The sequence below is a fragment of the Hippocampus comes genome, unplaced genomic scaffold (genome assembly GCF_001891065.2).
Source record: "Hippocampus comes isolate QL1 unplaced genomic scaffold, H_comes_QL1_v1.1 scaffold72, whole genome shotgun sequence".
Classification (NCBI taxonomy): Eukaryota; Metazoa; Chordata; class Actinopteri; order Syngnathiformes; family Syngnathidae; genus Hippocampus; species Hippocampus comes.
In genome coordinates, this window is record NW_017806030.1 from 430,860 (window position 1) to 452,417 (window position 21,558).

At 44.8% G+C, this 21,558-nt stretch overlaps 3 protein-coding genes across 6 annotated transcripts in view; all 3 read left to right on the forward strand.

The window, feature by feature from the left end:
• The window catches only part of srsf7a (serine and arginine rich splicing factor 7a), a 6,241-nt gene extending 3,586 nt beyond the window's left edge, over window positions 1-2,655 (forward strand). Inside the window, exons 7-10 of one of the 3 annotated variants that reach the window (XR_002170833.1) lie at window positions 287-385; window positions 1,038-1,202; window positions 1,275-1,534; window positions 2,108-2,655. Coding sequence is in view for 1 of the 3 variants with exons in the window: in XM_019892767.1 (XP_019748326.1) it covers window positions 287-385; window positions 2,108-2,159 (151 nt within the window). In the remaining 2 variants the exon portion in view is untranslated. Of the gene's footprint in view, window positions 1-286; window positions 386-1,037; window positions 1,535-2,107 lie in introns of all 3 variants that reach the window. The other 2 variants (XR_002170832.1, XM_019892767.1) reach the window with 2 other exon arrangements.
• Window positions 2,656-3,385: 730 nt separating this feature from the next.
• Window positions 3,386-10,756, forward strand: LOC109529395 (heterogeneous nuclear ribonucleoprotein L-like). Of its 2 annotated transcripts, none has more exons than XM_019892764.1 (14): window positions 3,386-3,557; window positions 4,268-4,383; window positions 4,988-5,225; window positions 5,292-5,377; window positions 5,572-5,668; window positions 5,753-5,825; window positions 8,058-8,090; window positions 8,497-8,568; window positions 8,659-8,903; window positions 8,988-9,109; window positions 9,199-9,400; window positions 9,472-9,529; window positions 10,234-10,344; window positions 10,429-10,756. In XM_019892764.1, exons 1-14 carry the CDS (start codon window positions 3,480-3,482, stop codon window positions 10,488-10,490), a joined length of 1,593 nt encoding a protein of 530 aa, XP_019748323.1. In that variant the 5' UTR covers window positions 3,386-3,479; the 3' UTR covers window positions 10,491-10,756. The 2 variants fall into 2 exon arrangements, with proteins under 2 accessions (XP_019748323.1, XP_019748325.1); XM_019892766.1 differs by having other exon boundaries at window positions 3,387-3,557; window positions 9,472-9,523.
• A 1,428-nt stretch (window positions 10,757-12,184) lies between these two features.
• Window positions 12,185-20,297, forward strand: LOC109529425 (solute carrier family 13 member 5). Its single transcript, XM_019892823.1, has 12 exons — window positions 12,185-12,402; window positions 13,061-13,189; window positions 13,573-13,709; window positions 14,193-14,398; window positions 14,473-14,653; window positions 15,017-15,139; window positions 15,213-15,425; window positions 15,698-15,804; window positions 15,869-15,990; window positions 17,272-17,433; window positions 19,381-19,518; window positions 19,830-20,297. Exons 1-12 carry the CDS (start codon window positions 12,304-12,306, stop codon window positions 19,953-19,955), a joined length of 1,743 nt encoding a protein of 580 aa, XP_019748382.1. The 5' UTR covers window positions 12,185-12,303; the 3' UTR covers window positions 19,956-20,297.
• The last annotated feature ends 1,261 nt before the right edge of the window (window positions 20,298-21,558 follow it).

The following is a 21,558-nucleotide window of genomic DNA, read 5'->3' on the forward strand; positions in this document are numbered from 1 at the left end:
GAAATTTTTTCCTGCCAAAAAAAGGGGTTGGCGCAAAAAAAAAAAAAAAAAAGGGTCTGAGCCTAATGCAAAGCACAGTAAGCGCAGGGTACGTTTTTACTTTGTCTGCAAGCTCCGACTGACCTGGCCTGTCTTGTTTGTTTTAAAAATCAAGTGTGGGCCTGAGTGTCTTGGGCTAGTTTTTTTTATCATCTTTGACGTTGGGCACTTGTTTTAGTGAAGTCTAAAATGTGGCTTTTTACAATCTATACATATTTATTTCTCTTTTTTTTTAATTTTTCCTCAGCCGCTCCAGGTCCCGTTCTCGGTCCAGGTCTGCACCAAGAGGGCGCTCTGCCTCCCGTTCCCGCTCTCGATCCCCCTCGGCCAATCACAAGAGAAACAGGTAATCAGCCAGGCTCTTGTTCCCGCATATTGGCCATGTAGTAGCATTCTAGCATTTAGTCCCGCCCAGTCCGGCAAGTAACACTTGGCAGGAAGAAGCACCGGCCAGGTGGTTCAAGATGAATCTGTCATATCGCAGCTGGAGTCACAGCTGTTGAGTTCTAGGAGAGGGTCAGTTCCAGCTAGTCGCAGCTTCAGGCAAGCGTGTTGACCAAGTCTTCCTTCCAAACTGGCTGTGTCTCACCATCGTTGTCCACACTGAGATGAGTGACCAGAGACCCCGAACCTTCGGCGCTGACCCATCTGAATCTAATCTTCCGCCTCTGCTGTCATCCATGTTGGCGTGGCAGGAGAATAGAGGACTGCGACGAGAGACTTGTGCGAGGTGTAGGGCCGAATAAGTGACGATTGTGTTTATCTCAGCTGTTAAATTGAGTCTTGCTTGAAGCCAAAGAGCGTGTGAACTGTTGATGTTCTCTTGCTTCGCCAAATTCTTGTCAGAAATTGAATTTTGGTTAATTTCAATGTTATACGTGCTATGAATTAGGGATTCCCAGCCTGAGTGTGGCTAGACAAATTTGAATGCAGAGCTGCAGCTAGATTTGAGCATCTTTGCCGCACAGTTTTGTTTATTTTTCATATTTTCTTTAAAGTGTGTGCTGGGAGCTGCGCACTGCGCTGACACTACAGCTGATCCCAGGCCCAGGGTCTGCCAGCTGGCGGTGTGTACATCCTGCGGGAGGGTGACTAAGCGCTGACCTGAGATCAGCCTTCGCCTGGCGTTAGACAGCGAGAACCTCCCCCCGCACAGTGAATGGGTGACCGTCTGTCCGACCGACGCACACGCTCAGACGAGATCAGCCCGTGCACTCTTACAATTGTTCTCCTAGAGTCACCCAAGGCCACCAGCCAGCCGGCAGATCTACCAGAGCGCCGACACGAACAATTCAGAGTTCGACCATTTAAAATCCATTACCTACCTACCAGACCCCCTACTACCTACCTCCCAGAGCTCTGCGGCCTCTGTCTTAGCTTCTGAAAATGAGAGCGAGCTGACCAGAGATCAGTCTACAAGAGCGTAGTCATCCGTCCTTCAGTGCTTTCGTCCTTCGCTTCTCTGTACTTGTTGTTTCTGCCAGTGTCTCCAAAGGTAACGACAACCCCCCATTTACTTCCCCACCCCATCCTCTATATCTACCCTACCCTTCCTCCCATGACAAGCTCTTATCTATGGTCAAAGCAAATGCATAGGCTTGATGTACACTGGGGACATGGGTGGTGACAGAGTAAAAGTTGAGAATGAGCATGCTCGAGAGTGCTGTGAGTGAGTGTTGTCTCAGAGGAGCGCATGTGTTAGATGGGCAGAAATCTTCATCTGAAGCCGTATGTGCTGCAGGCCAGCCAGACAAGTTGTACTCCTTACCACCCTCCATCCCCATGGACTCTTAAGCGCTGTTGAAGGGCAGTGTTGCAATTTTGTCCCCACAGCTCAAGCTGTTGCCCACTTTTTAGTAGTGAGACAAACTGGTTTGACTTTGCATTGGGGCTGCCATCATTCAGTCCTTATTTTAGACATGGGCCACTAACATGTAACCCAGCAAGTTATTCCTCCCAAGTTGTTCACCAAGTGACTTAGCTGAGTGAATGTGTGGTGTGAGGGTGTTTGTCTTCGGTCTTCCATTCTCCTCTACAGCAAACTGATTCCTCTGTGTTTCTGTTTCAGTCGTTCCCGTTCAGCAAGTCAAAACCGAAGTCCAACACCAGCCGCCAACTGAGTGAAGAACAAGACTAATGCAACACCCTCCCACCATCCTGTTTCCTACCCCCGTCCGGTTTTATAACAGCCCTCCACGTTGATTTCCATGTCAGGTCGCATTTAATTTCGAGAAACAATGTGCAGTTTGAGAGGACGTTCTTCCATGGTCTTTCATGTCGTTTTGTTTTTGGTCCAAGCTAAATAATGTAGTGGACTTTTAACCAATTAAAACACTTTGAGTCCTTAGTATCAAACATACTTTGAACCATCCATGAAGCAGATGAACCAGGCCTGTATTCCTTCATAAATTACATTTCTGTACTGCACCCCACCCCCATGCACGAAATGTATTTCGTGCTTTTGATTTTCACTTTGTTTTTGTGTATTTTAAATTTGGTTTGAGGTGATTTTTGTGTTTGTTTATTTTTGGAAGGGCTGCTTGGACAGTTCAGTGCTTCTTTGGTTGTTAAGACAGTGTCAGTTTTATTTTTAAATAAATCTCTCCAACATAAGTCCATGGCCTTTTGTTACACTGTATTTTCCAATGCGTGACACGGTATTTACTATTGACAATTGAACACCATTTTGTCTAAACAAGTCAAAAGAAGCTTCCCAAGATGGCGGCTTGGCGCATGCGCAGTCACGTTATGTAGCGCAATAATACGGGCAGCATGCTTTTCTTTCCATAGGTGAAATAATGGCTGGATGGAGGTAAAACATGACCGAAGCACATTAGGTGGCCGTGTATATGAAGTGTGCTATGTCAATAAAGCTTCTTGCCTACAGTGCACCAGAGGACGGCCGCGAAAACCAGAAGACAAAACGAACGAAATTTTGAGTTTGGATTACTCGAGGCTCGAACCATCCATGGTGGCCGTGCTTAGCGATTCAACCACTGTAAATGTTGAAATACCTATTTGCAGATAGTCTATCAGACCAAGTATATTTTTGTATTCCCCAAGTGTAGTTGTACGGATGACGCAATTTCCACAAGTGACGTTATGAAGGTATCGGAAGTATAATGTGTTTACCCAAAAAATCATTTGTGTGTAATCCATACTGTGTGACGTATACATATTCGGTTGAAATTTGAGTGATGGCAAATACAGCCGTGTAAAATGAAATTATTTGTAAAACCGTCAGGAGTGAGATGCGTTGGAATGTAGACTCTCGGTTGGCTGCGGCACTAGTGACGTTGGATTGACACTAGTGTCCACCTATCAGAGATGATAATGCGGGACTGAGGGGGCGTGTTTGACGAGAGCTTCGTTTCGCTTGGAGTTGCTGGTCCATTTCATAGCCTCAGCAATTAGCCACTATCCTTTAAAACTGAGACAACATGGCAACTGCGGCGAGTCGATATTATAGCGAGGAGGGTAGGGCGACCAAAAGACAGAAAACCGACGGAATGTCAACGGTGAGCAGCTTGTTGATGTACAGTATATGCGATTTGGACTCCTCGCACGACAGCGACCGCGCCAGCTGCTAAAATATGAACGCAGCTTCCCAAAGGCCGTCTTAAATTGTTCCTTTTTTTAACTTCCAGCTGTAACGAGCCTATCATATCCTTCTGCGTTGTGATGCAAATGAATATTCTGCACCCAAATTGCCCACTCGGTTGTGATATTTACGTCGAAATGGCGGCATTTCGGAGGTTTGCCCCCGTTGGGCCTACCCGAAGCTCGGCTTTGTTCTCGCACCGGTAACTACGTAACCGTAGCCTCTCCATGATTTACAACGTTTGTTATAGCGCAAATGCCACTCCAGTCTTTCAACCCCCCAAAAAATATATATATAATAATGTCATGACGCCCCATGTTTTTAAATTTAGCCCTTTAAACAAGTTGCTTTTCAAATGAAAACGGGGCTTTTTAAACACACCTCCATACCACATGGACACTCACACTCACGTGATCCCTTTAGGTTCAATATGGCGCCGAGGTGATCAGTGTGGCATGTGAACCCAGACTGATTCGCAGCTCAACATTTCAGAAATCACATTCACGTTTTAGTCTCTTTGAAACGCAATACTCGTGTTGGTTTGTGGAGATTAGAAGCCTAGTGGCAATATTTTGACTGTATAGTATGTGACACTTGACAGAAGCTAACTGTCAGTTTCTGTGATAGGGCTATGAAGACCCCCACAAGACCCTTCCATCCATAGTGGTGCACGTCCGAGGCCTGGTTGATGGTGTTACGGAGTCGGACCTGATGGAGGCCCTGCAAGAGTTTGGAACCATCAGGTGAAGAAACCGTGGTTCAAATGTCTGTTGTTTTGATCGAGGAAATGCGATTTACCATTGTTAACCACCCTATTCACCATCTGCGGTTGTACCGTTTCCTTAAAATGTTCACAATATTGCAAAGAAATGGAAAATATTTTACTTTATGTTAACTGTTTTGTTAAGCGCTTTGTTACAGCTGCAGCTGTTGTGAAAGCGCTATATAAATCAGCATGTATTGTAAAATATTTATTGTATTTCTGATAGGTGCTGTTTGAAGTGGAAGTCAAGGCAAAGATTTTCTTGACAATATTATGTTCTATGCGGCTCAACAACCCTAAATATGTTCTTCTGATTGATATTGCATTAGTGGAATAGGAATTAAGCAACAATATCCACGTTTTTCAATCATCCTTAGGGATGGCCGTTTTTCCACTTGTTGCCGCCTGTAAATGACATCACAGTGCCAAAGGGCTTCGGTAACGACCAATCAAGACTGACCTATTTTCTGCATTTGAGTCATGATTGGTCGTAACCTGAAATGCTGTATTAACACGCGTCAGTTTTTTGCACAAACCTGCCACTGATACTCAAATATATGTTTGCACTTCTCTCTTCTTACAAGCTATGTAGTGCTAATGCCCAAGAAGCGTCAGGCGCTGGTAGAGTATGAGGACATGAACGGCTCATCCACGGCGGTAACTTACGGCGCTGACAACCAGGTGTACATCGCCAGCCACCCGGCCTTCATCAACTACTCCACCAGCCAGAAGATCTCTAGGCCAGGAGACTCTGATGACTCGAGGAGCGTCAACAACATACTGCTGCTCACCATCATGAACCCCATCTACCCCATCACCACGGTGAGTGAGTCAAAAAAGATTTGCCGCAACCTCTGTTCCCTCTATAGCAGATCTTTTTCTCTACAGGAGGTACTCTACACCATCTGCAACAACTGTGGCCCTGTTCACAGAATTGTCATCTTTAGGAAGAATGGTGTGCAAGCCATGGTGGAATATCCTTTCGAAGAGTTGAATAATAATATTTATATTTAATAATTATAAAAATAGCAGACCCAGAAAGCTACTTACTAAAAGTATTGGGAGGGACATCTAATTATGTTTACATTTTTTATTTTTTAACCTAATTTCCAAAAATGTTCCCACCCCTAATTGCTGGGGACAATTGACACCTTAACTTCTATGTTACATTTGACTCTGTGCAAAGCGCCCAGCGAGCCAAAGCATCTCTCAACGGAGCCGACATCTACTCTGGATGCTGCACACTGAAGATCGAATACGCCAAGGTACAGCCGGTGGACTCCACGCTGGAAGTGTGTGTCCTCAAAATACAGGTTATTTTAATGTGCCATTGTGCTTTGTTCCCTCAGCCTACTCGGTTGAATGTGTTCAAGAATGATCAGGACACTTGGGACTACACCAATCCCAATTTGGGTGGACCAGGTAACAACTCACTCACACCACGTCTACAAACTCATGCATCACAATGTCAACGCCACCAAGTAGTCCCCCACATGATGTGGTCACACAGCAGAGGGCACCTCCACATCTTCAACACAAAACACTGTTGTGATATCAGTGGATCAGAAACCCACAATAATCTGTGACTATGGCGGGAATGTCAGGAACGCTTTGTTTTCCGGAAACTGCAGCGTTTTACGTGTAGCTCCAACTGCCGTTTTGCCATTGCCTGTTCAGTTCAACCAGCTTGAACAATGTTAACGGCGTACCTCTGTTGCTTTGAGTCACTCGTGTATAGTAGAACGTACCGACAGACCAACACTAAAAAGCCGCTGCATTGTAGGTTGAACTGTTCATCAACAAAATGACAGATTTTAATCCTAATAGAGGTGCATCAGTTAGTTGATGAAAACGTTTGATTATCAAATTAATCAATAACGGTTTTGATCATTGATTAGTCATTTACAGGCCTTGTTTAGCTAAAGGTTGTCCAAATCCTCAGAATTTCTGCTTCAACAGTAAATTCCGGCAATCAGATTTCTGTAGTCAACCATGAAAGCAGACAGAGACCAAGTGAATACATTGATAGAACCAATCGCATTGCTGTAAATAAATTTTCCATGAAAATTGTGACACTTTTCAAATTTCCTGCGTCACTGCTTTTTGATGAAAGTACAAAGTGATATTTTTGTTTTTCGTGGTGCTTTGAGTAAAAAGAAGAAAACATTCAATCGTTTATGGTTGTAATTTCGTTTTTGAGCAACATTGATAGTCCGTTTGCTTGCTGAACAGCTCTCGTGCCAGGTCGTGAAATTGTGGTTTAAGGTTTTAGGAACTATGGACTTGCAAGGTTCCACTATTTCAAATTTAGTGCATATTATTATTATTATTTTTATCTCCCTCCTGTATTTTAGGTAAGAAGAAAAAAAAATATTTGACATGCATGCTTTTTGCTCATTTTCATGTTCCACATAGTTGGTATGCATTCATATGAAAAACTTTGCGTCTGCATTCTTATGCACACAGCCACAGCTTGTCAAATGTGCACTTCAATCTTTTAATGTTCCTCCCCTCCCCCCCAACCCCCTTGAGTCTTTTTCTGGAAACACAACTGATCCCCAACAGTTAGACTCGGGCACAAACGCACTAAAGCCACAGAAAGGGAGTGGCAGACACACGCTGACATCACCGCCGCCACCTTGTGTTCTACACAGAGGACACAACCTCTGTCACACCTCCATCGGTCAAGACTCCGTAGGATTTTATTCCCCTTCACTCGCTGCTCCGCTCCGGAGCGCGACGAACAGCGCACATGTCTAGAAGGCGCCGAGCTACGCTTGGTCCCAGACACACCGAGGTGCTCCAAAAGCTTCAACACCACACCCCCCCACCACCACCTCCAATCATCATCATCCCCCCCACCACCACCACCGCAAAATGGATGCTGACACCACTGAGGACAACACACCCACCCAAAACAGACAAAAAGGCCACACTGATGCGCCAACACCACCACACACCGCAACTGATCCAAGCACGGAGAGCCGACTGATGAAGACACTGCTGACAACACCAGAACAGAACACGCAGGCCCATTTCTGCTGACTCAGCCATGTCCTTCTCTACATGCCTCCTTGTATCGATGCTTTGTCTCCCATCTTTCAGAGTCTAGAAGCTGGCTAGTTCCTCCCACGTGAGGCCATGTTGCCTCGGGGGCCGGCCTTCGTCCCTCCTTAAGCGGACTGTTCCAAAAAGGGAACGAAAAGGGGGACCTGCCTGAAAATGGGACCGGGCGGCGCTCGTTAAGACGCCAAGGTGGCCAGTTGTATCTATCTCCCTCCGCAAAAGAGGCTATGGGTGTGCGATGAAATGAGTAGTGGAGTGGTGAAGCCACCGCACCCTTCCTTCCTCTGTGTGTGCTCTTGCAGTAAGTAACACGAGAAGCCTCCTCAGCACCCAACATGGCCACACCTCACTTTTTTTACACTCTGCGGACCACCACCACTTCAGTGTTCAGAATCCTCCTGACACCACGTGTCAAGCTTGTAGCTGAGGTGCTGGAAGGGAGGGCCTCATCCAGGCTCTTGCCACACTGCTTTCCTGCCAGTTTAACTTAATCGACCCCCACTCCCTCTCCCACCCATTGTGCTAACCTTGCGAGCATAAATCATGGCCTCCTCTCTGAATGTGTGTCATTATTGTGCACCCGTGCAGATGGCGACCTGGATGGCAATGGGAGCAACGCAGGTGTGTTTACTTTCTCCAAAGTATAGTATTGGTTTTGCCCTTGAGTGACAGTTTGAACTCACCCCTGCATACATCATCAACCCATCAGTGTGCCGCCTCCACGATGAGTGTTAAAGCTACCTGCCGTTTCGAAAGTGGACAGTTATATACATGGTGAACTGGTTGTTTCCATATTTTCTGTAGTTTCTTGTCACTCTCACATTGGGTACACCCTGCAGTAGAGAGGTGAGCAGTGGCTCATTTACATGAGACGGAATTCTTGATCCTCGGGGTGTGTTGACTAAGGCATGCATGCCCCTGTATTTATTTAAACAGCGTTGGTGAGTGTTAGTGTTTTTGTTTGTGTTGCTATGTGTTACGTCCCATCATGTGGCTGCTCCATATTTGTTGTTTTTTTTTTCCTCAGACGACATGGGTGCCAACCCCAACAAGCGTCAGCGCCAGCCTGCCCTCCTGGGCGACCACCCCCCGGAGTACAGTAAGTCAATCACATCCACAACGTGTATTAGGCCCAATCCTCATCCTGTGTCTCCAAGCAATAGCTTTTGTCTGTCTTCTCCAACATTTGGTGGTTACCACGGCTATGACGAGAGCTACGGCTCATCGCCTTACGAGAGCCGCCGAATGGGACCTCCGATGAGGGCCCGCGGCAGTAGAAGCTACCAGCCCAACTACGGTCCCCCGCCACCACCTCCCGGCGAGTACGGGGCCCACGCAGACTCACCAGTGGTCATGGTCTACGGACTGGAGCCTGAAAAGATGAACGCCGACCGCGTGTTCAACATATTCTGTCTGTATGGCAACGTGGAGCGGGTTAGTACATATCTATTTGTCCATGCCGCACACATCGAACGTAGCATATTTGCACAGTATTTATACTGTAACGTAACCTCACAGGTCAAGTTCATGAAGAGCAAACCGGGTGCCGCCATGGTGGAGATGGGTGACTGCTACGCTGTGGACCGCGCCATCACGCACCTCAACAGCAACTTCCTGTTTGCGCAGAAGCTGAACGTGTGGTGAGTGGATGCTCGATCGTAGGCGAGAAGAGATCACATCATGCGAAACATCCCACATGACCCCAAACCTCTTGTTTCCGTGGACGCAGCGTCTCCAAGCAGCAGGCCATCGTGCCAGGCCAGTGCTATGAGCTGGAGGACGGCTCCAGCAGCTTCAAGGACTTCCACGGTTCCAGGAACAACCGCTTCACGTCGCCCGAGCAGGCGGCGAAGAATCGTATACAGCACCCCAGCAACGTGCTGCACTTTTTCAACGCCCAGCCCGACGTGACCCCTGAGATATTCTCTCAGGTGAGGACCAAAACGTCATGACAACCATGTCGGAGGAGTCTACTCGATTCAGCTGTCGTGTTTCCTTACAGATCTGTGAGGACATCGGCGTCAAGTGCCCCGTCAACGTCAAAATGTTCACAGGCAAGAGTAAGATGTTGTCATTGAGAGAAAAATGGATCCGTAGGAAAACAAGTGCACTTGTTATACTCTAAATTATTCTGCTATAAATTTTACATTACATTTATTGTGGGTTTACTTGAAAATATATCACTAATAAGTCATAATTACATTTCACATCTGTCAAGAGGCCCTGCAGGGAAAAATATTTTGTAGGTAGACAAATTTGTCTTTTAAATGTACTGAATTAGAGATTTTTTTTTCAATTAAAATTAAAAAAACTAGACTTTTTTTTTTTTTTGTTTGTTTGTTTGTTGGTTGAGTCCGTCACTTGTTGCAGGCAGATTTAGGTGCTGCACAGAAAAAGGACGGGCCAATATGGCAGCAACTGGAAATCAGATCGCCCCCAAGCAAGCATTGCTGATTACCCCATGTTCGCAGTCCAGCATTCCGCACATTTGCCTATTTTATTTTTAATTTTTTTCCCCTCCCTGAAACTGGGTCTGTCTGTAATCCTCTGGAAAAAGTACTGTATAACTAAAGCTATATGCTATTTTGTGCTCAGGCTAATGCTGTATTAGTGCTTCAAATAAGGGGTGGGGTAGCGAATAACTAATTATGCCATCTTTTTATGTGGAGCTTTGCTAATTTTAGGCAAATATAATAGGTCATTCGCTCACCAAATCTCATGGAGCTTCTAATATTTATTTTTTTCTTCCTGTTTCCTCCACCAGGTGGCGGTGCTCCGAGCGACCGTAGCGCTTCCGGACTACTGGAGTGGGAATCAATCAATGATGCCATGGAAGCTCTGGCCTTGATGAACCACTACCAGATGAAGAACGCAAGTATGTGATTCACCACTTTTTGCCCACCTCAGTTATGCCAAGTAGTTATTACTTTTCAGCAATCCCAACTCTTCCTTGTTTTAGCCGGTCCGTACCCGTACACCCTCAAGCTGTGCTTCTCCACCGTTCAACACGGCAACTGCTGAAGACGCTTTGGGGTTTCAAGTTGGTATGGTGCAGTTTCTGCGAGGGTGGAAAATGTTTTATTTAAGTGTCACAGTAACAATACCGAGGTTTGAAGCTGTCTTCTTTTTGCTTTTGCTATCTGCTCATGGTGAGTTGATTGATTTTAGGGTTGACAGCGTTCTTTTCACAATGGTGCATTGGAGCTTTTATTTTGACACTTTTGTTGAATTTTTATGTAGTAATGTCATAGTTTTGTTGTAAGAAAATAAAACAAATACTGAAAGTGTGGTGCGTTGTGTTGTCAAATTATTTGAATGAAAGTCCAAAGATAAAATTTAACATAGAATTTACATCTGACAATGCAAGCACACTACAAGCCAACACAAATAGCTTTTTATGTTTACGGATATAGTGGACAGTGTTATCACCAAGTCATTTTTTTTTTAATTCAACACAATTTGATATTAATGAATGGCTCCATCTTGTCTCACTTTAGTTGAAAAGGCTCATTCACCTTCAATGAATTATCCCTGTTTTTAACAAAAGTGTAACCTTGTGTCTAAAGTGGCTCCCTTACATTTTTGCAGACTTAGTTTTAGTCTTAATTGGAATGTATGCAGTTCATTCAAATTCCTAAAATGTATTTGCTCACCTTTTTTTAAATTTGTGCACCTCTCACAGCTGCTTAGAAAATGTGGTTTAATGGGCAACTGTTTTGGTGAATGTTTGTGGAAACAGATAAGAGATTCTCAGAAGTACGACAATAAATAAATGTTTCCACCAAAATAATTTTCAGGCTTTATTTCCCCCCATGTTACCCTCAACAAAAAAGTGAATTTGCAAATGCTGAAATCATAAAGTACAACCTTTTGTGGGAAATGTGTTTACAAAAATCATAAAAAGTATTGATTTTTGTTTTCAACATTTCTTTTTAGGGTGGCATGGTTGGCGACTGGTTAGCACGTCCACCTCACAGAGCGGAGGTGCAGGGTTCAATTCCGGCCTTCCTGTGCGGAGTTTGCATGTTCTTACCGTGCCTGGGAGGGTATTCTCCGGGGTACCCCGGTTTCCTCCCACATTCCAAAAACGTGTGTCAGGTTAACGGAACACTCTAAATTGTCCCGTGGTGTGATGGTGAGCGCCTCCTGCCTGATGACAGCTGGGATTGGCTCCAGCACAACCGCGACCCTCGTGAAAAAAATCATATTAGAAAATGGAAGGATGGATGAAACTCCTTTTTAGAGCTTTAAATTGACCAACTATTATAATCTGTAGGAAAACAAAATCTTTCAAAATACAATCTTTTTAAAAAAAATGAACATGCTTTTTTTTCTCAAATAATTTCTTAAAAAATATATTTTCTTATTGGAACCCTACAAGTTTTTGTGAAAAATGTAAAACTTTATTCTTGTTCCTCGTTTTTCTGACAAGCAAAACAAAATTTATAAGTTTTCTATAAAAAGAAAAAAAAAGGGGTTGTAATCAGATAACGATTTTTTTTTCTTGATTCAATGCAAAATGTTGGGACTTATTTTTCATGAAAGATAAGGACTTTTCAAATCTATAGCCGTTCTCTTCAAAATATGCAAGTTTCCAATATGACCCGTTCAACATGTGAACTGAATTTAACATTTCGTGTCTCTTTTTTTGTCAGGAACCCTGCCTGCACCGTGAACAAATTTGCACCGCCCCTTTTCCTTTGTACGTTCTTTCCCTGTCTCCGTCTCTCTCTTGTTTTTCACCGCGTGGGAGTCTCACTCTTTTTTTGACGTCAATGCACCACGCACTCACTAATAAGAGACGGCCACTTTCCCGATTGTGGCTTTAATCAGGATGCCTCTGCCCAAGCGCCTGCGGTCGATCAAGAACGAGTTCATCCTCTTCGCGGCTCCGCTCCTTCTGTTGCCACTGCCGCTCGTCATTGGCACGTCGGTATGTTATTATGCATTATTATCATTCCCTTACTGATTAATGTCACGCATTGGGGTATGCTAAAATGACGTCGAAGTCCTCAGTGATTCTCCTTGACTCGTGTGGCATATGTTGAACTTGCACCTGTTGCTCATGTATTCACGAAAATCCACGAGAACGCGACTTGGTGTTACTAACTGTGATTTTAACATAACGGGGCTTTTTTTTTCCCCAGCGTGGGAATCCTCCCGCGTCCTCGCTGTGACGCACACGCATGTTGTGATAAAGACTAATTGATTCTCCTTGACTCGTGTGGCATGTGTTGAACTTGCACCTGTTGCTCATGTATTCACAAAAATCCACGAGAACGCGACTTGGTGTTACAAACTGTGATTTTAACATAGCGGGACTTTTTTTTTTCCAGCGTGGGAATCCTCCCGCGTCCACGCTGTGACGCACACGCATGTTGTGATAAAGACTAAAAATCACGAGCTGCTTGTGCTTAGTATTTGTGACCAAAGAATTCTGCCCTAAGGATAGCCTGATAGCTCATCATCATCATCAACAACAAAAATAAATCAACCAAAGTCCTGATAAACACTCATTAACACCCTTTGGACCATGGTATTGTTGAATTATGTAAGAGCAGATGATAATGCTGAGATCTCTGATATGACAGGAAGCGGCATGCGCCTATGTGATCATCCTCATGGCGGTGTACTGGTGCACCGAGGTCCTCCCGCTGGCAGTGACGGCTTTGCTCCCTGCCCTCCTCTTCCCGCTCTTTGGCGTCATGGAGTCCCAGAGTGTAAGTGAAATCTGGCCTTTTGTTGGTTTTTTTTTTTTTGATTTTTTTACACACTGACATACAAAGTGTGTTAGGAAAGTTCGATATGTCAGAAACCCAAAAGACGAGTTTTGCCCTTCAGTGTGAGCCAGACAATCAAGCAGCACGTCTCCAAAGAGATCCCTGCCGGTGTTTGCTTTGTTGAGTTTTTGAGAAGAGCCGAAAGTGCCGCTGGTCACAATGTCCCGAGCATCTGACCGTCCTTGACCCAGGTTGCTCCAGCATGTTCTTTGTCTTGCTGGAGTATCACTTCTCTCCTGAAGTGGCTCCATGTGATTTTGTTTTAAGTACCCCAAGCGCAATCTATCCATCCACCCGAGAGATTTTCATTCAACTGCCTTCAGGTGTGCATGCAGTACCTGAAGGACACCAACCTGTTGTTTGTGGGCGGTCTGATGGTAGCCGTGGCCGTGGAGCACTGGAACCTGCACAAGCGCATCGCCCTGAGGGTGCTCCTGTTAGTCGGCGTGCGTCCGGCACTGTGAGTTGCATCAAGCGTCCTGTTTCCACTGTGGAGGAACTTATTTTTTCCCGTTTGATGGTTTGTTCACGACAAGTCCTCAAATGCAGGGTTTCTCAAGCTACATGGGTCAAGGGAGACATTTTTCCAAACAGCATCAAAACATAATGACAAATTACCATGGCCAATTTTTTTCAAGAAAAGTCATGAAGTGATGAATAAAAATTCAGATTCTTAAAAAAGTAAAATCATAAGAACAGTTATATTTCCTGAGATAAAGTCATAATCTTCTTCTTATTATTATTATTATTAATATTGTTCACCCTTTCATGCACTCTTTAACCTGAAAAAATGATAATCTGTCCACTGCAGTAACCGCTGTCCCTGAAAGGGTTAACCACCGAATATCAAAAGTAAAACTTTATTCTCGTAATATTATACTTTTTGAGAGAAAGATGAAAGATGGCTCGAGCATCCAATTGATATTTTGACCATTGTCGGCAGGCTGATGCTGGGCTTCATGGGCGTGACGGCCTTTTTGTCCATGTGGATCAGCAACACGGCCACCACAGCCATGATGGTGCCCATCGTCCAAGCCGTCCTGGAGGAGCTCAACAACAGCGATGCGCAGATGCCCGCCATCCTGAGCTCGGATGCGGCCCAGGCGTCGGAGTTGAGCGACAAGCAGCAGAAACAAACAGAGGCGAAAGGTGAGAGGATGCCGGACTTTTCGGGTACCGTGTTTTTGGGTTGCTCCTCTCAGACTCTGATCTCGTGGTTGAAGGCGCTGTGGTGGTGACTTTCTTGGACAGCGCCGTTGAGGTGAACCGGCAGAAGGAGGCAGCGGAAAGACGGAAGATGAGCAAAGGGATGACCCTTTGCGTCTGCTACGCCGCAAGCATCGGCGGCACCGCTACGCTGACGGGCACCGGTCCCAACTTGGTGCTCAACGGACAAATGAGCCAGTGGGTGTTGGGTCTGATGGGTGGAGGGCGGTTGCGAACTGTGCGTTTTGTATCTGAGCCTTCAGTGGCGACCTAATCGAACTCCGAATACTCCTACGACCATGTTGCAGCTATAGACACCATCAATATGATACAAAATGGCAAAATAACAGCACACAGCAGCAGCAATAACCCAAGCAATCAGAGGATGGAGAAATGCCGATGTTCTTGTCGGTCAGCGAGCTGGCCCTTTTGAGGAATGAAGGCCGCCCACCCTGCGGTGGTTGATGAGTGGACGGATGCTTGAATCATCTTCTGAGGGAACTTAATGTGAACTATGATTTTCAGGCATGAACCGAAGCTAAATCTAATTGTTGCCTTCAGAATATTTCCTGAAAACGGCGACGTGATCAATTTCGCCTCCTGGTTCGGATTCGCCTTCCCCAACATGATCCTTATGCTGATGCTGGCGTGGGTGTGGCTACAGTTTGTCTTCATTGGATTCAAGTGAGTGAAAGGACGCTAAGAAACCACACGGCGGAGCAAGGGGACTGAACGTAGAGCCGTTTTCGTTTTCCAGCTTCAAGAAGACGTGGGGCTGCAATGCTGAAAAGACGGAGAAGGAAGTGGCCGCCTATGAAGTGATCCGAGGGCAGCATCGTCGGCTGGGGCCCATGTCCTTTGGCGAGCTCAGCGTCCTGGGTCTCTTCATTCTGCTAGTGGTCCTGTGGTTCTCCAGGGACCCTGGCTTTATGCACGGCTGGGCCACGGACATCTTCAACTCCAAAGCAGAGTACCAAACTTTTTCCCCTTCCCCTCTAAGAACATTTTGCGCTGTATTTTCATAGACAATGCACCACCTGCGCCATGGAGCTAAGGTCCTTGATCTACCAGGATATTTAGTGAGGCACAAATGCCAAATTCCCAAGCATGGTAACCTAAACTTGCCCCGACCCAAAAATGAAGATATGCCAGTTTTTACGGCGAGCAAACATGCACCTGTCTATGAAAATAGGGCCTGGTTTGTCTTGAAGTCACCCTCATAAGACATTACCTTCCACTCAGGTATGTCACAGACGCCACTGTGGCCATCTTTGTCGCCATCCTCCTCTTTGTCCTGCCGTCCAAACTTCCACATTTCTGCCCATGGAGGACACAAAGTTTTGACACAGGTTGGTCCCTCAAAAGGTTTTTGCTGTGCAATGACTCAAAACTAACATTTGATTCATTCTGTAGCGTCCCATCAGACGTCCAGCTCAGCTCCGCGTCTGCTCACCTGGAAGGTGGTCCAGAAGAAGTTACCATGGGGAATCGTGCTTCTCCTTGGTGGTGGTTTTGCTTTGGCCAAAGGGAGTGAGGTATGGGGGTTTTGGGGGCAATGGGGAGGTCAGGGGACAGGATGCTACATGACTTCAAGTTCGACCTCAGAAAAATCTGAAGCGCTGTATTAGCAAGGATGCTAGTGCTAACACAACATGTGACTTCATCTATCTACCTACTATACTTACTATCACCTGTCCATCCTTCTAACTCGCTACCTACTCACTTGATCTGTCTGTTGCTCCATTGATCAGTTCATCTACCTACCTACAGTATCTGTCAGTCAATCTATCAAAAAACTCACTCACTACCACTTAATCCACTCTTGTACCTGATCTCTGTTGGTGAATTGTATAGTCTGTTGACCAACCAATTTACATAATCTGTGGGTTGGTTCCGTGGTGCGCCTACGTTTCCGACCAAATTACTCACCTAGCTGTAGGTCAACTTAACTATCTACTCTCTGTCAGTCTACCCTTCTAACTACTTACTATGTGCCGGTCTGACTGCCTACCAAACGGTCTGTTGGTCTCTGAGTCTACCTTTGTACTTACCTACCTACCTATCTACCTACCTACCTACCTACCTACCTACCTACCTACCTACCTACCTACCTACCTACCTACCTAGATACTATGAATCAGACATTGTACAAGTCTTCATGCTCACTGTCTATATACCCTTTGATCGGTCTGTCACTTTGCCTACCAACCCATTACCTACTGCCTGCCTAAGTAACTACTTACCTACACTTCCATTCACTTATCTGCCTTCAAACCTAACCTGTCAGTTGGTTCGTCCAGCTTCTTAAACAGAATATCCACTGTCTTGTCAGTTGGGAGCCCTCCGCCGAACAACACACCATCTGAAGTGATCTGTCTGATGGGCCATTTGCCCCCTACTTAGCTAGCTAGATAGCTACCCTGCCTTCCGCCTACCTTTACATCCGTTCAACGGCCAAGCTATCAATCAGTTAGTCCATCAATACGTCCATCTGTCTGCCTATCCACCTATATACTTAATCTGTCTCTCTGTTTATTGATTGCTCAGCCATCGGCCTGTCTGTCAATCGGTCTCCTTATCAACCTATGTGTCAGATGGTCCGTCCCGCCCATCTACCGTCAATGGCCACTCTGTCCAACCAACAACTAACTTCACTCGTCTGTTCGCAGAGTATGCAGTATACATGCCACATTGTTTTCTACAAGCTTAAAATACCAAAACATTTCCTTTAATTTCTGATACCATGAAAGTCCCAATTCATTGCGGACCTTAGTTTAGCCACGTGGCCACCCACCACGTGTGTATGCTCTTTTCAGGTATCAGGACTTTCACGGTGGATGGGAGATCAAATGAGCCCTTTGCAAAGCATTCCACCTTGGGCAATCTCCATTATCCTGTGCCTCCTGATTGCAACCTTCACAGAGTGCGCTAGCAATGTGGCCACTGCGACGCTCTTCCTGCCCATCTTAGCATCATTGGTAAGCAATAGCAACACAAAACAAAAAGAGATGGTCTGGTGAAAAGAAAACAGCATTTGGTTCAGCGAGGTGAAGTGCTTCTTTTTCAGCTGATTTCCCCCAATGGGAGTCCGGTATTCAAATTCCTCCCAGTGAGAGTCAGCCCATTCGCCGCCTGTTTTGTTACCCGTTCAGATGTTCATTCAAGCTGAATGTGTTTAGTGCAGTTCCCTGGGGGCCCCTCCTCACATGCGTAACTTGCCAACACACAATTTCAGCTCCTGGGCCACCCCGCCATGGGCTGAAGAATGGCATTACTGTGCACCCTGGTCGAGGACTGCTAGCGAACGCCAATGAGCCGGATTGCGAAAGACAATACCGGGCAACAAGAAAAGAGAAGGTCCTCAGTTACACGTAGCTGAGAATGAATGGGGTGGGACAAAGTGATAGCTTCCGCTGAAAGAAATCATTTGCATAGGCTTTATAAAGTAAAAATTCGCCGCCGTAAACTGGGAGGATTCTCACCAGACGGAAGACTCAATGGAAATACCGCTACAAAAAAAGTTAGAAGTATTCATAGTTATTGAAGCTAGACATCGCTGCCGGTGGTGGGGGGGGGGGGGGGCTATTTGGTCACGTTTTGACCTTGTGGAGCAGACTTATTACAGTTTCATATTTTATGGCGCGTAATCAAACTTCACTCCCATGCTCCTCCCAATTGCAGTGGCAGAAACTCAATAACCTTGCAGTATCGCATCGACCATCTGGCTAGTTTACAAATTTGGTATCACGCAAACAAACTGTCGAAAAAGTTTTTCTTCGAAGGACACTTGGTAATGGACAAAATTAGCCAAAACATTTTCCGTAATCTTGAGACTTTTGTGTGGTTCTACTCAGGACAAACATGCTTGCCAAATTTCATGTTGCCAACTTAAATTGGGTTTGAAGGCAGGACCCTCGCCCCAATAATAAATGAATAAAACCTTGCGCTACTCACCCACAATTAATAAAATTCAAAATATGCGGCTCAAATTGGTAATAAATGGAAAAAAAAACCCAACAACATACCAGTAGTCTTTGAAGGAACTTGAAATTGCTTAGTTCAACTAAAATGGCAGACTTGGGCATGGCTTCTTGATTTGTTTTGTGGGTGTAATTGTGATTGGCATCGATGCCAAATTTTATGGAGCCAACTGAAACTGGTGTTGGAAACTACATAAAAAAAAATGCAAATGATGATTTATTTGACTCAAGAATACAAATTCATTGTTATGAAACAAAAAAGATTTCTGTGGGCCCTGAAGCATATACTGTAACAATGTTGACCGCCTAAATATTGTCCAGTGTAAATACCAATCAACAACCCCCAAAATATTAGACACCATTTTGTTTGACAGCGTTTGGACAGCCTCACCCTTTGTTACGTTGCATCTTCGCATTGTTTCAATCTACTTTTACATCTGTCATAAATTCTGCTTGTGAGGTTTTGAAAAATTAAGGTCCAGTATTATTCCGTGTTTTTTTTTTTTTTGTGTGTGTTTTTTTTTCTTGTGGTTTTAGCAACCCCCTTCATTGTTGAATTCGCTTGATGTAGGTCAATCATTTCAAGTCCAGTCCTTGTCCTCTCACATGCAATGAGAACCGCTCTTGAAGGGTTCAATGGCATGTTGCTGGCCACAACCTATGAATCAGTGCGGCCACAATTCCAATGAAGGGCTGTTACCTATTTGTATTTTAAGAAGCAGAAATTACTGTGCCCTTGTGAAGTGCCATGCTCGCAGAGTCACGTTTGCAGGCTGCTATTATTGCTAGCAATGTTCCACGTATCTAATTTCAGATGCCGTGAGTCAGCCCTGACTTTGCAGGAATCCCGTCTAAATTATGCCCGTCTCATGAGAGTTTGCTCTCCTGCGGTTACCTGCTGACGTCGAGGAAAGGATTCAAGTTGATCCTTGTTTGATTCCGCAGTCGCAGTCCATCGGAATCAACCCGCTGTACGTCATGGTGCCTTGTACCCTGAGTGCCTCCTTCGCCTTCATGTTGCCCGTAGCCACGCCGCCCAACGCCATTGTTTTCTCCTACGGATACCTCAAGGTTTCGGACATGGTGAGTGCGCTCCGTTGGCCTCGGTTCATCGGGACCAGAGGGGAACTCGCATAGCTAACCAGTCAAATGATCGACTTGTCTGTCACTCTCTCACCGAGTCTTTGTGCCTACCACCTCATCTGTTACTCGATCCTTGTTTGTCTGTGCATTTTATCTACCAACTCCACGACCTACTAAATGTATCTGCGGGACGGTGATTCCTGTCTTGCTACTTCCCCACCTTCTAACTTTCCGGCAGTCTCGTCTGTTCAGTTTGGCCTCCTCATTCATCTCCGTCCGTCTTGTCTGTTCAACCTTTTCTCATCTTTCAGGCCAGGACTGGAATAGTCATGAACATCATTGGCATACTGTGCATCACACTGGCCATCAACACTTGGGGCCGAGCAATGTTTCACCTGGACACCTTTCCTACGTGGGCCAACGTGAGCGGGCCGTGACAGCGACTGTAGCGGTCTCCTGCTCTTCTGCTCTGAGCCACATCACGGTCTGACATGGTCTGCACTGCTGAGTCTCCCCACCCTGTTTATTTTCCAGTCCACACTCAAGCCTCGTGGATGATGAATCAGCAGTAAAGGGTAACAACGCCTTCATTTCTTCGAAAAACCATCACAAATGAGGTCTTCTCTGTCCCCAAAACACTTGGAAAGAATTGAAAAAGACATGTGAAACAGTGATATGTGACACTAAAATACGGACAAGGTTTGAATTAGAACTAACCCGAGCACTGTAACAAAACATGTCACCAGAAGTAACAATTGAGCAAGAGACGGTGAATTGTTGAACAACAACAAAAAAAAGAGGCATTAAAAACAAATAACATTGACCAGATGTTAGAATGTTGCTGCTTAGCCGTTCACACTCAAGTTATAACAATCCACTACTAGTATTGCACATTTACATTGTTTACATGATGGATTTCAGTATACTACAAATTGACATTTTTAATTTTCGGCGGCTAAAGAATCAAAGTGTATGTACCTCATCATCTAATTTATGTTGAAGATGATTATTTTGTACAATAGACAGCAAATAGATATGGACTTTTACAGCAGATTTGACCTGAGAGGGGCTTCCTTCCAGCATTATTTCAGCTTTGGGAATCATTTTCTGAATCACATCAAGACTTGGGCCAACATTCCCGTTTATTTTCCGATTCCAATCGATGCCGCACTTGCGGCATTTTGCAATAATGATTATTCGAGTATGCAATAATGAGTTATGTCTGATGTGCTGCTGTATATATATTTTTTTCCTGGAGACATTTTTGAATGTGAGATTTTCAAAATAAAGTCTCAGTCTCTTTTTTCTTGACATGATAAGTGGTGCTCCAGTGAGGTATTGGACTGATTTCCATTTTATATTTAATACAGAAGTGCAATTCAAGTGCATAAATAAATGTTATCTTGTAATCCTTCTAATGCCATTTCTTGACGCTCAGTAAACTGTGCCCAGGAACACAAAGGGCACACAAATAGGATTTGACCAGTCGAAAAAAAAATCTGTTGAGCAATTGTGTTAGCTCAAGTTTTGAAGCTTTGTAATGACTCACAAATTCTAAAGAGGAAGTCTTTTTTTTTTTAATTACAGCTAGCACAATTACCGTAATCCTTTTTCATTAGAAACAAGGGTGGGATCTATTTTTGTTGTGGTTTTAATAGATTTGTTCGATCAAGCAATACTCCCAATAATGAGAAAAGAACAAGAAACTCAATGCCCAAGGGGAAGAGCGATGCAAGTATGATACTGTAACCATGGGGCAGTTCCAACTAAGCTTGCCGACAGTAACAGGCCACACAAATGGAAAAAAAAAGACTCTTCGAGCAATTCCAGTGATCAACTAAATTTTTGTACTGAATAAAATATAATTACATTATTACAGATACTCTGTGTGCAATTTTATGACCCCCCCCCCCAAAAAAAAATACTCTTATGTCAGATTGTACAACTTTTAAAACTGCTGGGTCAAAAGTAGCCGAAAATGGGTGAACTATCTAACCCAACGCTGGGTCCAAAAAGGATACAGCCAATGCTGGGTTATTT

What these genes read in the sequence shown, in the direction of transcription:
- LOC109529425 (XM_019892823.1), top strand. Translation starts at nt 12,304, where the DNA reads ATGCCTCTGCCCAAGCGCCTGCGGTCGATCAAGAACGAGTTCATCCTC. An exon ending in TGCCCATCTTAGCATCATTG is followed by an intron (nt 17,434 to 19,380) that starts GTAAGCAATAGC and finishes TTGATTCCGCAG; the next exon opens with TCGCAGTCCATCGGAATCAA. An exon ending in ACCTCAAGGTTTCGGACATG is followed by an intron (nt 19,519 to 19,829) that starts GTGAGTGCGCTC and finishes CTCATCTTTCAG; the next exon opens with GCCAGGACTGGAATAGTCAT.
- LOC109529395 (XM_019892764.1), top strand. Translation starts at nt 3,480, where the DNA reads ATGGCAACTGCGGCGAGTCGATATTATAGCGAGGAGGGTAGGGCGACC. An exon ending in AAACCGACGGAATGTCAACG is followed by an intron (nt 3,558 to 4,267) that starts GTGAGCAGCTTG and finishes TTTCTGTGATAG; the next exon opens with GGCTATGAAGACCCCCACAA. An exon ending in CAAAATGTTCACAGGCAAGA is followed by an intron (nt 9,530 to 10,233) that starts GTAAGATGTTGT and finishes TTCCTCCACCAG; the next exon opens with GTGGCGGTGCTCCGAGCGAC.